The sequence below is a fragment of the Python bivittatus genome, unplaced genomic scaffold (assembly GCF_059951505.1).
Source record: "Python bivittatus isolate LINGU-HERP-01145 unplaced genomic scaffold, Pbiv_v1 ctg000430_np1212, whole genome shotgun sequence".
NCBI classification, from domain to species: Eukaryota; Metazoa; Chordata; class Lepidosauria; order Squamata; family Pythonidae; genus Python; species Python bivittatus.
Window position 1 is genome coordinate 5,567,820 of NW_028277071.1, and position 17,105 is coordinate 5,584,924.

General features: G+C 40.3%; 2 protein-coding genes across 2 annotated transcripts; both read right to left on the reverse strand.

Annotated features, from left to right (window-relative positions):
* Nucleotides 1-2,058: 2,058 nt before the first annotated feature.
* Nucleotides 2,059-3,051, reverse strand: LOC103067829 (olfactory receptor 4Q3-like). The gene has a single exon (XM_007444801.4). It carries the CDS (start codon nucleotides 3,049-3,051, stop codon nucleotides 2,059-2,061), a length of 993 nt encoding a protein of 330 aa, XP_007444863.3.
* A 6,065-nt stretch (nucleotides 3,052-9,116) lies between these two features.
* On the reverse strand, nucleotides 9,117-10,250 carry LOC103067595 (olfactory receptor 4Q3-like). The gene is made up of 2 exons (XM_007444800.2): nucleotides 10,247-10,250; nucleotides 9,117-10,078 (listed from the first exon to the last, which is right to left on the reverse strand). Exons 1-2 carry the CDS (start codon nucleotides 10,248-10,250, stop codon nucleotides 9,117-9,119), a joined length of 966 nt encoding a protein of 321 aa, XP_007444862.2.
* Nucleotides 10,251-17,105: the final 6,855 nt, after the last annotated feature.

The following is a 17,105-nucleotide window of genomic DNA, read 5'->3' on the forward strand; positions in this document are numbered from 1 at the left end:
CCCCTGGACTCTGTCTGCACCTGGTCAAGAGATATACAGTACACCTCACAGTTTGGGAAACCCCGCTTTAAGCCATTAAGTAATAGGTTTGCTTTTAGCTTCCCATAAGTGGATCCAGTTACCATGCATTACACTGATTTAGAGGAATGTGAGAACTAACATCTAAAACAAATAATGGCTTATCACAATGGATGTTTTACAATGACTTAGTCAAATGTGGGAACCAACATCTGGAAGAAACCATGGCTTGCCATGATGAGTGAACTCAGCCATTCTACATGAGCAGCACCAGCCTTGAGAAGACTCATAATGCCCAAAAACATTGAATCCTTAATCAATGTGTATCACTTTTCTGAGTCTAAAGTCAATTCCATCATGACATTGATTACACTCTGTCATCCTGCCAGAGCACCTCTTGTGACTGTCATATTTCAGAGGAGAGGTTAAGGACTTATGTGTAAACTAGCCACAAGCCATAGCTAGAAGGACTCTCAAAGCACCCAAGCCACTAGTTATGAAGAGGCCTCCATCCTCTTTTTGCTCTGTCCTCTCTTCACGCCCTTATGCTTTATGTGCAAAAATGTGCAGGTGATGCTTTTCCTGTCATATAGAGATTAAACATCAACAAAACCAACTAATATTGATAGACAAGTTCTGTTTAAAGGAATAGAGGGTTTTAATGGTGAGATAAAATTGAAATTTGGAAATACTCTTTTCTCAGAGTAAATTCAACAGGCCCTTTTATATGTCCTCAATATGACTTGATACAGCATATTTCAGCAAGTCACAAATGCAAATTCAGCACAGGATACACATGTTGGTATAGCCATTGGGAGGATGGGAATACAAGGATCTCAGGAAAAAGGCAGATCGGACTCAGCAGAAAAGCAAACGAAGTTGAAGCGTAAAGTGAATCAGTTTCATTTTCATAAAACAATGTTACATAAAGATAGGATTCTTCCAGTTTAACATTTCAGAAAACATCATTTTATTCAAAGCAATTTGACAGTAAAACTAGTTCCCACAGAAAATGGTGATCTCCCTTCACTGGTTCTGTTCAAGCAGGGGCAAGATAGCCATGTAGACTAAAACCACTCATTTTCATTCTACTTTCTTAGAAAAATGTAAAACAACACAGCTGTTCTTCATCGTTCCCATAGAAATCCAATACCAGTCACAAAGAGGTTAAAAAGGTGGAAAATGTTCCATTAGGTCATTGTACAATGTAATTTAACAAGGTTAGTTGAAGGCCTAGTGGTTGTATCAACTAACTACATTAAGGATGATTATCTTTACCCTTGCTTAGATTTTATGGTTTGGTTCATTGGGTGAACCCAGCTTCACTGGCAAGTTAATGAGTCAGTGTATGGTGTGAATCCCCAAAATAATTCAGCTTCCAAGATAAGCCAGTTGTACAAATCCAGTGTATATCTTGGTATTTCTCAGAGATCTGGTTCTGGGGAATCCATCCCTTAATGATAGGAAGGGACAAATATTTTGAGCTTATGTTCTTTTGTTCTGGCTGGAGTTACAGCCAACAACATTGTGATATCCCCAGAATTGATGAGGTCAAAATGTTGGCACCCATTTTTTCCATTTGGGGGAGTTGTGGGGAGAGCTTCATTGGTAGTGTGGTTGCTTTATAAACTTTGCCCCTCCCATAGGAAAACTTAGCTAGTTCTTTGCAGTCAGATGATTCCTTTATTTGTTTATTAGACTGATTCATTTCTCTCCTCTATTTTGTTCTTGAGTATTTGATTCTAATCCATAAAGGACTTACTATGGCTAATTCCTCAAGGACTTCAGGGAACAATGAATGGTTAAGCCTCTACAAAGGTGTAAAGCATTCATGTTGCCACTAAAATCAGAATTCAAATGTCCCTAAAGGAAACATTGGCTTTCAAATCTTCAGCCATGCTCTATCTCAGGTATTCTAGTGGCCATAGATGGGATGCTACAGGCTGAGGGTCGCCCACCACTGCCATTACACATCCAATGGTAAGAACTACTACATCAGACATGATATCTGAAACAACCAAGGGTTTTTGAAACATCTGTTCATCTTTCTACTTGTTTCTGAGACCAATGGGAAAAAATTAATTTCTTACTCACCCGGCCCATTGCCTCCTTCATTTCCCGATTTCTTAGAGAATATATCATAGGATTAAGGAAAGGAGTGATTGTGGTATAAAATACAGATGCTACCTTGTCCAGACTGGAGCTGAAGATGGGGACAAGGTACACAAAGAGGCAAGGCAGAAAAAAAAGGCTGACCACTGTCAAGTGAGAGCTACAGGTGTACAGAGCCTTCCCTCTACTCTCTCTGAAGCGGCCTTGAAGCGTACTCAAGATGATGCCATAGGAGACCAGCAAGATGACAAAACAAACCAGGGAGAGCAGGCCACTATTAGCCACCATGAGTATCTCAGTGACATGGGAGTCAACACAAGCCAGTTTGACTACCTGTGGAACATCACAAAAGAAATTGTCCACTTCATTTGGCCCACAGAACGGCAGCCGCAGGACCAGGAACAGCTGGCTGGCAGAGTGGAGGAGGCCTCCAGTCCAACAGAAACACAGGAGTCTAATGCAACGTGGGCGGTTCATCGTGGTAGTATATGTCAGTGGATGGCAGATGGCCACATAGCGATCATAAGCCATGAGGGTTAGGAGGAGCATCTCTGAACCTCCAAAAAAGTGTAGAAAAAAGAGCTGGGACATACAGCCCCCAAATGAGATGGCCCTACCACAAGTGACCAGATCTGCTGCTACTTTGGGGACTATTACTGAACCCACAGATGTATCAATGATGGATAAATTGGCTAAGAAAAAGTACATGGGCAACTTTTGAACGTGTGAATCTATGTGCACAGTCAGTACAATGAGAAGGTTGCCCAACAGAATGGCAGCATAGCACATCATGACCAGAACAAATAGAAGGAGCTGGATGGGACGAGATCTGGAAAGACCCAGGAAGATGAACTCTGTGACTCTGGAGACATTCATGAAGATGACAGGATCTTGCAAGGAGAAACAAGAGTTTTTTATCATTGCAACTTTCAGTACCTTGTCATACTAATCAGTGACAACATGGAACAGTGAGCAATGTAGCTTTTAGGTTTGAATAAAAAGTGAAGTTAGTTCCCTGTGTCATATAATGCAAACAGAAAAATATTGAAATGAACATCTTTTACAATAGATTGCAGTGAATGATTTCCCTCCAGATTCTGCTCTAGTTTACATTATTCCCGAGGCCTGAGTTATCATGGTCTAGTGATAAGGGATGCTGGGTACTGTAGTTCTGCAATGTTTGAGTATCTACAATTCCATACTTCAGCCGGGGAAGAATTCAGCATTTTGACTAAACTGAGCTGCAGTTTCTGCAACCCTAACACTACCATCACAAATATATGATTTATGGTGCACAATATTTCATTTTGTAGATAACCAAGTCTCATTGAAGTTTCTTCTGTTAAACTGGCAATAAATAAAGTAAAATTTAATATTTATGTCTTCCCCATGCCTCAGAGATGTACAGAAGAAGCATTTCCTTGTAGAATATTGTATATGTCTGTAATAGATTATTATATGATATTAATACTAGCACTAGTAGCAGTAAGATATAAGGGGATGGATTTGTTTTAAAATTGAAAAGCAAGGAAATCTACATTATAAAGTATCACTTAACAATGAAGGTGTCACCAATAAGGCAAAAGGAATTGTGTTCAAATTTAGGATAAATGAGGGTTGATTCCTGCATCCACCTAAGGGACATCTAAGCCATGGCTCTTTACAAGAATCTCATGGGTTTATGGTTCTATGAAAAATAATCAGTAGGCTATTGATGCCCTTTTCTCATCTTTTCTAATCTACCTCTTCAATTTTTCAAGTGGAAAATTATCACCCTTTAAAATAGTTCATACCCACTGGTCCAGAAACAATTCCATCGAAGAAAATATTTACATCTTAGAAATGTTTTCTAAGTCATCAGAAAAATTCGGCACATAGTCCTGAAAACGTGGCCCTTTACATAACCTGCTACTACTGACCAGGAGACAAAAAGAGGCATGAGATTAAAGATTTATAGACCCAAGGAATAAAGCAAATAATTTTCAGACTCATGTGAAATGTGTAGTGCAGTGCAATTGTACACATGACTGGTCAGAAGTCAGCACAATGTCTCCATGGAATTATTCCCTACAAAAATAAGTATATATTTGCAGTATAAAAGCATATAGATATACATATACATATATGCTTTTATACTGCAGTATATGTGTGGTATAAAAGTATTCTGTGCAATACACACACACCCCTATCTATCAGAATTCTGTGATCTGCAGGACACTAAAAGATTGCTTCATCCTCAGCATCCAAATTCACCATCCCTTTTCTTCTTTGGGGGATCTGCTTGCTACCAAAGCTACACTGGATATTAATTTAGCAATGCATTTCTACATTCCTAGAAAAACAACCTGCTCCCTCCCCACTAATACATAGGCAATAGAATACCCACAGTCTTGCCAATCCCACCAAACAGTGTAGGACACCTACAACCCACATTTCTCCCAAAAAGAAATTTATTATAGATGTCAATCCATTTTAGATCTGTCCCCCAAGGGGTACACATAAGAATGCTTTGTTATCCCTACATGTGGTCTCTAGCTAAGTGCACCCTGAAGCCATCCTTCTTTCAGGACCACTAACAAAGAGAGAAGGAATCCCTACTAATTATGCTTCAGTTTAGCGTCATAAAGGATGACTTCTGTATCCAGCCAAGGTCCATCTAAGCTATGATGCTTTGTGGGAATCCCCAGCTCTGTACTTCTACAAAAACTCATCAGTAGGATATTGATGTCCCTGCTCTTCTCTCTTCTTCCCTCTTTCACAGACTTCTCCAAGGAGAGAATTTCCTCCCTTTAAAATGATTCATCCTATACCTCCCTCTCTGGAAGTTACTCCACTGAAGTCAAAGACCTCTCAGTATTGATGGGTGTCTTGTAAATCATTGTAGGTCATCATAGACATAAATCAAACTTCTGACTTAATTCTGAAAAGGGCAGGCTATACACAAACAGCTGCTATTAGCCAGAGGAAAAAACAGCTATAACAATAAAGATTTGTATACTCACTAATTCCAGCAAATAATTTTCAGAGTGTATCAGTCATCTAGTACAGTGTAATTCTATACAAGGCTGGTCAGAAGTAAGCCAACTGAATTCAAGAAAAATTGGCCTAGGTAGTGTGGATATGTTTGAAGTCTGAAAGGTACTACCAAGCCAAGGCCAAAATATACATTGTGTGTGTAAAATACACCCAAAGAGATAATTCAGTGACCTACAGGGTACTGGAGTGGCTGCTTTTGACCACTGAAAAGGTTGCTAACTTATTTTCATTCAGATTTGTAATCCCTTTTCATCCTTAGAAGATCGCTGGCTTGCTTTCTTCATTTTAGATTAGCAATCCATTTCAGTGGCATTAGAGTGAGACCCCCCTTCCACTAAGACATTGATTGATTGATTGATTGATTGATTGATTGCCATCAAGTTATTTTCAACTCCTAGCGATCACATAGCTACATTTTCTCCATGACATTGATAGCCACGATTCCATTAATAATATTGGTCACCTACAATCTACACTCCATCAAAATTCTTTTTGTTGTTGTTAATCGTATATGAGAAAGTTATTTTAGGTCTTCTCCCCCCAGATCAGCACAGCACAATGCTTTGATACTGCCAGAACATGGTTCCTTCTTAAGTAGACTTTTAAGCCATCTCTCTCTTTTTTTTTTAATATAAATTTTATTAAAAGTTTAAAAGAAAACATAAAAACTAACAAACTAATACAGAAAAAAGGAAAAAAGGAAAGAAAAAAGACAGAAAGGCAGAAAGGCAAGATAAAAAGGCATAGAAAAAAGAAGCTTCTAATTTTCTTTGCAGCAAATACAAGTATGATTACAAAGTTATCTCTTACTATCCATAAGCCATCTCTCTTTCATGGCTACTTACTGTCTGTTTCTTTGGACCAAGACATTCTTCTTGTTCCCAAATTTGGTGTTGTGAGCTAGCACTGAACTGCATAAGGATATCTTCAGAGCTGTGGTCCCTGAGTGGTGAACAAAAGTGCAAAAGGAATGAATAAGTGGAGGGAGGAGTGATTAGGAACTTCAAATGTCTATCTGATAAGAGTATCTTGCTCTTAGTATTCTAGTGTAAAGGCAAAGAACTAATTTGCTGTAACAATTTCAAATGCAGCATTCAGAAATAGTTCCTTTAGAACTATGGAACTTTACTCTCAGAGGTAATTTTTTTTTCCTCTTTCCCTTATTCCCATTTCATGGATAAAGTCACCTGACCAAAAGAGGCTACAGACACATCTATATCAGCATTGGATTTGCATTAATGTAGAGTCAAAACGCCTTCAAAAGCTCTCAAGCTGGACACTGCATCCTTCCTTTGCTCACTGCTCACTGATCTCTCCCAAACTTATGGTTCTTCTACAGCCAAGAGACAGATCCACAATGTTTATTCCAGTTGCTTAATGGCTTCTCCAAGCTGAAATGAAGGTAAATCTAAAAGTGGTTGTCTTTTTCTCTTTCCAGAAATGGAAAATCAAGCACACAGACTGACAAGGGAGTGACTCTTCCGTTTCCTTCCCCCCAGGGCACCAAGCAGTACAAATGAATCGTTTCAGTGACCCATTATTATGCCTTTGGGAAAATGGGATTATGAGCCTTTTCTTAGGTCCCCAGTCAGGAGAGATAATTGAAGAAGTCAAAGGGCATATTGTTAAAGTTGACTAGGATACCTGGATATCTTTTGTAAATGGTAATTCTTACGGTCTATGATCTGAAGAAAAACTGGATGATGGTGATTGATGATGATGATGATGATGATGATGATGATGATGATGATGATGATTCAAAACACTGGACTCCTTTTGTCTTTTGCTGAAGATTGACATAGGGTTACTATAATGAGATGATCACATACTCAGAACATTGCTGTTCTCTTGAATCCCAATGGTATTTTCATTAGAGCCCCATCACAGTCAATTTCTTGGCTTCTCTTTAAGCTGATTTACCTTCTTGATGTTACTGCAGTCTCTCCTCCTTCAGTTCCAGCCATCATAGTTAATATTCTGCAATGAGCCACAAGTTTTGTTCCCCTTGTTTATGGGAACCATTAAACCCCTTTCCAACACAATCCATATCAACAGTAACCAAAGTAGAAGATCCCTTTGACAAATCATTTCTAGCCAACATACTTGTGTGATTTCCTGTTTGTTTGTTTATGTCATTCCTTTGTCAAAGAGGATGGACATGTTTGAAAGGAACTGACCCCTCCCAGCTTTCTAAGTAATTAGGCCAATTTTATTTTTCTCAATTCAATCTTGCATTGTCAAGCAGTTGGGCCAGCAATGTGGAAGATAAATGATCTGTGCTCCTAAAGTCCATTTCAGCATCATCCCACTGCATGGCTTTGAATGAGATACCCATTGGGATGAGTTTTTGGAAGTCCTTCTCCATCAACCTTCTGCTCCAACTAGTTTTACACTTGTCCTGCATGCTTGGCAAGTGGCCAATACAAGTGCCATTGCAGCCCAGCAAGACGGAGTGGACAACCCCCTTGCATATGCAACACTTTTTTGTTAATATAAATCACTTCTTTATATCCAGGTGAGAGATGCTTAAAGGTGGGCTGTTTTGACAACCTACCACTACAGTGAGCAATATCTGGATCCAAGAGATGTCTTTAAGAGATATGTTACCTTCTGGCATTCTAGAAAATAATTTCTTTTGCTGTCACATTTAAGAGAAAGAGACGTAGGGAAGACTGAGTCCCTGAGGGTTTCTCAATGGTTCTGATCCCCTGTCAGTAAAGAGGCCTCCACCTTCTAATCCTGCTTTGGCTCTCCAGAGGTGCCCATTGCAAAGTGCTATGACATTAAAAGAATGAAACAAGCGTCATGGCATTACAAGGCCAACCCTGCCCCTTGGGTGCTTATGTGTTATGCACATGTTGTCCTTTGCCTCCCTTTCCTCTCCCTTATCCTTTCTAGATCCTCATGGACCTCTTTTCAGACTCTTCAGCGTCACATGCAGAGATTTGCAGATGGCGTTTCTCGTGTCATGTGTAGGAAAAAACATGAATATCCCTTAATATTAATGTAACAAATACAGGTTAAAGAGACATGAATTGGGTGAAAAATTAGCATTTGAATTGTGAGGTAGAATGGACATTCTGCTTTCTTGGAGACATTTCAACATGTCCCCCATTGTAGTACTGCAAAGATGCATTGTATCCAAGAATCAGTTGTGGTAATGTTGAAGTATCCATTTGCATTGCAGCAATACATATGTCCCATAGCTATACCTACCATCACAAGCTTCTTGGGAAAATCACAAATATAACCTGGGAACTGACTCAGCAGAAACACAGACAAAGCTGAGGTGTAAAGCAGATTAGTTTTATTTTAAAAAATCATTACAGAAAGAAAGGGTTTTTCTAGTCGAATATTATGAAGAACTTTCTAACAGTCAAAGCAGTTTGGTAGGGAAAGCATTTCCCAAAAAAGATGATGAACTCTCCTTCACTGGATGTGTTCAGGTAGGGGCAGGACTGCCATTTATCAGTTGGGCTTTAATTAGAATTCCTGCATAGAGCTGAACTGAAGTTGAACTTGGCCTATGTGGGTCCTCTCAACAACATGAATCATGTGGATTATTTCATATGCCAGACCTAGCCAACTCATTCTTTTTTCCAGTTAAGAAATAAAGAGATTCAGTAGAAGAGAATGCTCAATAATAGAAGGAACCTTTTAATCTGTCTGGAATGGAATGATGAAAATAGTTGTATGAATAACATTTTCCGTGTTATAAGTGTATTTTCTATATTTGCAGTTTTCATGCTACAATGGATGTTGTGGTGGTTGAGGATGTGCTACCCATTAGGCCACTTTGTACAAAGACTGTCTCCATATGTTGTCTGCCAGGCCATGAGTTCAGCACTGACTTGAAGATCAGGTAGCACTGTCACCTATAGGAACAGGAACCAGAGAGGAAAATAAAAGGCAAACAGAATTTGTTCTACATCCCACTGGACCAAAACAACTCATGGTTGCTCCACTTTCCGAGAAAAATGTAAGAAAAGACACCTCTTCTTTAACCTCCCCATTGCATTACTCATGTCTCGGTTCCTCAGGGTATATATGATTGGGTTGAGGGAAGGTACGATTAGTGTGTAGAACACAGAAGCCACCTTGTCCATGTGAGACCTGGAGAAAGGCACTAAATAAACAAAGATGCAGGGCACAAAGCTGATGAAAACCACAATTAGGTGGGAGCTGCAGGTGGCCAGGGCTTTGCCTCCACTCTCTCTGAAGTGGCCTTGAAGGCTGCCAACAATGATACCATAGGAAACAAGCAAGGCAAGAAAGCATACAAGGGAAAGTAGGCCACTATTGGCCACAACAAGCAGCTCAGTGATATAAGTGTCTACACAAGCCAGCTTAATCACCTGTGGGAGGTCACAGTGAAAATTGTCCAGTGTGTTTGGACCACAGAATGGGAGCCGGAGAAGCAAAACCATCTGGGTGGTGGTGTGAATGAGGCCTCCAGCCCAACAGGAGGTAAGAAGTTTGATGCAACATGGACGGTTCATACTGGCCATGTATGTCAAAGGGTGGCAGATGGCCATGTAACGATCATAAGCCATGAGGGTTACAAGGAGCATCTCAGAGCCCCCAATGAAGTGGATAAAGAAGATTTGGATCATACAGCCCATAAAGCTGATGGTCCTGCTACAGGTCACTAAATCTGTTAAAAGCTTGGGTGTAGCCAGTGAGCTCAAAAAGATATCAAACATAGACAAGTTGGCCAAGAAGAAGTACATGGGTGACTGATAGAGGTGGGGTTCTCCATGTACTGTAACTACAATGAAAAGGTTGCCCATTAGGCATGTTGTATAAGCAGCCAAGGCCAATACAAAGAGAAGAAGCTGGATTGGCCGAGAATTGGAATGACCCAGGAAGACAAACTCTGTGACAGTAGAATCATTGACGGGAATGATCAGACCTGGAAGAAAAGAAAATGACATTTTTATGAATTTTGAAAGTCCATACATTAATTTGTCAACAGATACTAGAAATGAAATACTTCTTTACAAGTTCCATTCTTGAAATATGAAATTTACAAACAAAATATTTCATTTTAGCTCTTGCAGACATTAAATAGTTGCCGTACCCATGGTAATTGTCAGATCAGAAATTCAGTGGAATGATGTAAATCATGCATCAGCCATCTGCAAATCTGTGACCACACAGTCTGTAAGACAACGGCCAATCATCAGTATCACTCCCTTTTTCTCTCATGATCACTGGCTGTAGAGCTGTGTTAAGTTCCAGCTATCATGATACCATCATCATGATGTTCCACCACTGCCACTGTCCCTGTGCCACCCCTGACCATAATTTCATCATCTATCTGACCATTGCAGATGGGGATAAAGTGGGGAAGTCCCTTATACAACTCTCCTGCCTACTGATAAGGTTTACCTGTGTGAATGTTGTTGTTGTTGTTTAGTCGTTAAGTCGTGTCCGACTCTTCGTGACCCCATGAACCATATTGCGCCAGGCCTTCCTGTCCTTCACTGCCTCCCTGCGTTTGCTCAGTTTCATGCTCATTGCTTCAGTGATGCTATCTAACCATCTCATCCTCTGCCGTCCTCTTCTCCTTTTGCCTTCAATCTTTCCCAGCATCAGGGTCTTCTCCAAAGAGATCTCTCTTCACATTAGGTGACCAAAATATCTGAGCTTGAGCTTCATTATCGATCCTTCCAATGAGCAATCAGGGTTGATTTCCTTTAAGATTGACTGGTTTGACCTCCTAGCAGTCCAGGGGACTCTCAAGAGTCTTCTCCAGCACCACAGTTCAAAGGCATCAATTCTTCGGCGCTCGGCCTTTTTATGGTCCAGCTCTCACAGCCATACATTACTACTGGAAAAACCATAGCTTTGACTATGCGGATCTTTGTCGGCAAGGTGACGTCTCTGCTTTTTAATATGCTATCTAGGCTTGCCATAGCTTTCCTCCCAAGAAGCAAGCGTCTTTTAATTTCATGGCTGCAGTCTCCGTCTGCGGTGAACTTGGAGCCCAAATAAATGAAGTCTGTTACTGCTTCCATTTCTACCCCTTCTATTTGCCAGGAATTGATGGGTCCAGATGCCATGATCTTAGTTTTTTTAATGTTGAGTTTCAAGCCAGCTTTTGCACTCTCCTCTTTCACCCTCATCAAGAGGCTCTTTAGTTCTTCTTCACTTTCTGCCATTAGGGTGGTATCGTCCGCATATCTGAGGTTGTTGATGATTCTCCCTGCAATCTTAATTCCGGCTTGTGATTCTTCCAGCCTGGCATTTCTCATGATGTACTCTGCATATAGGTTAAATAAGCAGGGTGACAGTATACAGCCTTGTCGTACACCTTTCCCTATTTTGAACCAATCGATTGTTCCATGACCGGTTCTGACTGTTGCTTCTTGGCCCGCATACAGATTTCTCAGGAGACAGGTAAGGTGGTCTGGTACTCCCATCTCTTTAAGAATTTGCCACAGTTTGTTGTGATCCACACAATCAAAGGCTTTTGCATAGTCAATGAAGCAGAAGTAGATATTTTTCTGGAACTCTCGTGCTTTCTCCATGATCCAGCGAATGTTGGCGATTTGATCTCTAGTTCCTCTGCCTCTTCGAAACCCAGCTTGTACATCTGGCAGTTCTTGGTTCATGTATTGCTGAAGCCTGGCTTGTAGGATTTTGAGCATAACCTTGCTAGCATGTGAAATGAGTGCAATTGTGCGATAGTTTGAGCATTCTTTGGCATTGCCCTTCTTTGGAATTGGAACATAAACTGACCTTTTCCAATCCCGTGGCCACTGTTGCGTTTTCCAAACTTGCTGGCATATTGAGTGCAGCACTTTAACACCATCATCTTTTAGTATTTTAAATAACTCAGCTGGAATACTGTCATCTCCACTAGCTTTGTTGTTAGCAATGCTTCCTAAGGCCCACTTGACTTCACTTTCTAGGATGTCTGGCTCAAGGTCAGTGATCACACCAGCGTGGACATCAGGGACATTAAGATCTTTCTTGTATAGTTCTTCTGTGTATTCTTGCCACCTCTTGTTAATCTCTTCTGCTTCTGTTAGGTCCCTGCCTTTTTTGTCCTTTATCATGCCCATCTTTGCACTAAACGTTCCTTTCATATCTCCAATTTTCTTGTAGAGATCTCTAGTCTTCCCCATTCTATTGTTTTCCTCAATTTCTTTGCATTGTTCATTTAAGAAGGCCTTCTTATCTCTCCTTGCTATTCTCTGGAAATCTGCATTCAGTTGCTTATATCTTTCTCTTTCACCCTTGCTTTTTGCATTCCTTCTTTCCACAGCTATTTGTAAAGCCTCATCAGACAGCCATTTTGCTTTCTTGCATTTCTTTTTCTTTGGGATGGTTTTAGTTGCTGCCTCCTGTACAATTTTACGGACCTCCGTCCATAGTTCTTCAGGCACTCTGTCTACCAAATCTAACCCTCTAAATCTATTCATCACCTTCACTGTGTACTCACAAGGAATATGATCTAAGTCATACCTGAGTGGTCTAATGGTTTTCCCTACATTCTTCAATTTAAGCCTAAATTTTGCAGTAAGAAGCTCATGATCTGAGCCACAGTCAGCTCCTGGTCTTGGTTTTGCTGTCTGTATAGAGCTTCTCCATCTTTGGCTGCAAAGTATATAATCAATCTGGTTTCGGTATTGACCATCTGGTGATGTCCATGTGTAGAGTCGTCTCTTGTGTTGTTGGAAAAGAGTGTTTGCTATGACTAGCTTGTTCTCTTGACAGAACTCTATTAGCCTTTGCCCTGCTTCATTTTGTACTCCAAGGCCAAACTTGCCTGTTATTCCGATTACTTCTTGACTTCCTACTTTAGCATTCCAATCCCCTATGATGAAAAGGACATCTTTTTGGTGCTAGTTCTAGAAGGTGTTGTAGGTCTTCATAGAAGCGGTCAACTTCAGCTTCTTCAGCATCAGTGGTTGGGGCATAGACTTGGATGACTGTGATATTGAATGGTTTGCCTTGGATACGCACTGAGATCATTCTGTCGTTTTTGAGGTTGTACCCCATTACTGCCTTTCCCACTCTCTTATTGACTATGAGTGCAACTCCATTTCTTCTAAGGGTTTCTTGCCCACAGTAGTAGATATAATGGTCACCCGAATTAAATTCACCCATTCCCGTCCATTTCAGTTCGCTGATTCCCAAGATGTCGATGTTCAGTCTTGTCATCTCATGTTTGACCACATCCAGCTTGCCTTGGTTCATAGATCTTACATTCCAGGTACCTATACAATATTGTTCTTTGCAGCATCGGACCTTCTTTTCGCTTCCAGATACAGCCACAGCTGAACATCCTTTCGGCTTTGGCCCAGCCGCTTCACTCTTTCTGGAGCTACTTGGAATTGCCCTCCGCTCTTCCCCAGTAGCATATTGGACACCTTCCGACCTGAGGGGCTCATCTTCCGGCATCATATCTTTTAGCCTTTTAACATTGTCCATGGGGTTTTCTTGGCAAGGATACTGGAGTGGGTTGCCATTTCCTTCTCCAGTGGACCACATTTTGTCAGAACTCTCTGTCATGACCTGTCCGTCTTGGGTGGCCCTGCACGGTATAGCTCATGGCTTCACTGAGTTACGCAAGCCCCTTCGCCACGACAAGGCAGTGATCCATGAAGGGGGTGTGAATGTCCACCAACCTAAAACAGAGTAAAGCTGCATCCTTCTCCTCAGATTGAATAATGAAGCACGTAGATCCCTAGTGTCCAATTCAACATGAACAATTCTGATCTTCTGATAATGCAGGGATGCACAACTTTTGGGAGAATCATAGCTAATCCATGGCCCTCTGTGCAGTATCCTAAAATGTAGGTGGGGCCAAGATGAAGAGAAGTAGAGCCCAGAGGAAAAGCTAAGCTGGACTTAATTGAATTTGTATTTTTGTTTTATTCAAATTACATTAAATCAACTAAATACTTAATATAAGGGTGTTCCCTTTGCAATAATTTGTTCTTCACATCATCTGTAGTTTGTAGACAATATAAACAATAGATTATCGTTTAGAGGCATTTTCTCTTTTCTTATTTATTTATTTGGTTTCTTCTACCATTGAGGAGGGTAGTATTTTGGAATGGGCAGATCCAAGCCTTTTGGGATCAGATGTGCATGCACAAATCAAGACCTTTCTGTGATGAGTGATTCAGGCAACACCCATTAGGACAATTCCTGCCTCTGGTTCTCTTTCTCTCTCTTGAACTGGTCCCATCCTCTATCCTAGAATGGGGCTTGTGCAAGTGGCCAAATTCTACAGAGGCAACCACAGGATCTAATGCTTCCATCAAGTGACAAAAGCTGATATATGTGGATGCCATTGCAACTCATGCATAGAAGAGGCAGAGTTTTTGGTGCACTGGTGTGATGTTGCTTCTGTAATTTGCCCTCCCTTACTTCTTCTGTAGATGTTATCTTTATAAGAAGAAAAGCTAAATATCTATGGATTAGAAACATCCCAGTAAAATCAGGTTAAGCCCCGTCTATGAAAATCCACTATGACCAATATGAGAACATAACGGTTAAAATGTGGGACTTGCTCCCCATTCAACCATAGAGCTCACTGGGTGACTCTGGGCCCTTTGCTTTTTCTCTGAGCCCCGTCTACCTCACTGGGTTGTTGCTGTAGGGAGATCCAGTTTGGTGTAGTGGCTAAGATGCTGGGCTGGAATCTAGGAGACCATGTCTTCTCTTTCTCTCTTAGGTGTGAAAGCTCAGCTTTGACCAGTACCTCTCTCTCAGCCCAACCCACTTCATAGGGTTGTTGTTGTGGAGTAAATAGAAAGTGGGAGCATTAAGTACGTGCACCATCTTGAGTTTATCAAAAGTAAAGGTGGGATAAACATCTAATATCTATATCTATATCTATATCTATATCTATATCTATATCTATATCTATATCTATATCTATATCTATATCTATATCTATATCTATATCTGCAATATCTTGAGCTCTCAGAGAAAAGGTAAAGGTGATGACAGATGAGAGATAAGATAGAAATAGAGATAGGGATAGATAATAGATGATAGGATAGATGGATGGATGGATGGATGGATGGATGGATGGATGGATGGATGGATGGATGGATGGATAGATAGATAGATAGATAGATAGATTTTAGGATGGATAGATAGATAATAAAAGAGAATGACAAATGATAGAATTGCACAAATGGTGTTGCTGCCAACTCTCTGTCCCTAACCCTACCCCTTATCTGGCTATACTAAATGCAATTTTTTTGCTGTGCTGTGCTTCTATTCACTTATCGAAGAGTAATCCCCACTGGTTTATGAGACTTAACTGCTGAATAACATGCACATGTTTGCTCTATAAATTACAGAGGAAGGTATAGACTTCCTATAGATATATTATGTTACTGGCTGAACAAAACTGTGAAGTCTCACACCTGTGCACTGTATATAAAACTAGGAGTGAACATTCTATATAATCACTGAAGCCTCTGAACATGTGCCTTCCAGCTTTTCTGCTGAAATACTATAGCCTATATCCATGAGCGGCCTTGAAAAGCAGGGCAACATTCCAGATTTAAGATTTAGAAGAGAAATGAAATAGAAGCTGGGATAGGATTTTTTTTCTCCCTAAACCCAATGTCTTTGTTTTTGTTTATTACAATATAATAATACATTTATATTTTAATAAATATAAATACATTTACATTTTATATAGACTTTTAGCATCCTAAAAGTTACTCAGTGTAGCTTTTGGCTTATCCTTGAGGGTGATTTAAGAGCAAGATTTTGGAACTCCAGCAAGCAGAAGGGTAGACATAGTCCCAGGACCAGATTCTAAACTGACTTAACTGGATCAGGGTTGAGCTGTACCTCAGACTTTCAGGAAATGTCTGCATCCTTCTCACAGGCCATTTTCCCAGCCAACATCACTAGACTGGAGAATCATTTGGCATCCAGAGATATCAAGGATGCGTTCCATTTTTTTCCTCTCAAGTATCAGATTTGCATTGGCGAAGTGTACAATACCTTGGCTGTTGGCCAACATCAGTCTTTCTCTAGAAGTTTATTCTGATTTCTTGAACTGTTGATCTATGACAATGATATTGCAAGAAAATTAGAAGAGATATTTTAGCAGCCAAACAAGGCAACACTTAAATACACATCAATCTCTTTACCTTGAAATCTAAAGTATGACAACAAAAGTAAGTAAGGAATAATATCTACCATGAAATCCAAGCTCCTTGTACCACTTTAAAGTAAGGGTAGAAAAAACATTGATCTAGATCTTCTGCTGGCAATGATGCTGTTCAATAATCTCCTCCTAGCTAAGCATACCCATCTATTTCAACCATTTGTAGATCAGCAAATATTTCTCACTCCTCATTCTTTGACCTTACAACAAAATACTGCAATTGAAGCTATTGATACAAGGAAGGATGGGGGAGGACAAAGGGGGAAGGAGCCAAGAATGGATGCCTGTACTCAGTTCTTGAGCTGAAACCAAATTCCTGGTCTGATCACCAATGATACAGTTACTACTTGCATGGATGCTCGGTGGATATACTCCAAAGTAGATCCTCAGACCCAAAATCTTTCCACTCCTATCTAAAGGACGCTGGAGGAACAAAAGTGAAGGAGAGAGAAAATATGAAATATAGTGAACAGAAGTCAGATTAGGAACACAGGTCAAAATCTGGTCAGCTACAAGTTCTGACTGGGTGATTTTGGGTCAGTCATAATCTAAACTACCTCATAAGTTCTATTGTGAAGCTAAAAAGGATAAAGAACCATGTATGTCATCCTGAGTAACCCATGGTATAAAATGTCATAGGTAAGTAAAAATTGACTCTGGTTCATGGAATTCAGAGGTAGAACCAATTGTTGCTGCTCCAGCTAGAATTAAAATCAAATGTTGATTACCAGCCCCTGTTTCTCCCCTTTTATGCTTGAAACCCCATGCTCCTACTAAAACCTAG

Excerpts from the sequence above, each read along its gene's own strand:
- LOC103067829 (XM_007444801.4), bottom strand. The coding sequence starts at position 3,051 with ATGATAAAAAACTCTTGTTTCTCCTTGCAAGATCCTGTCATCTTCATG.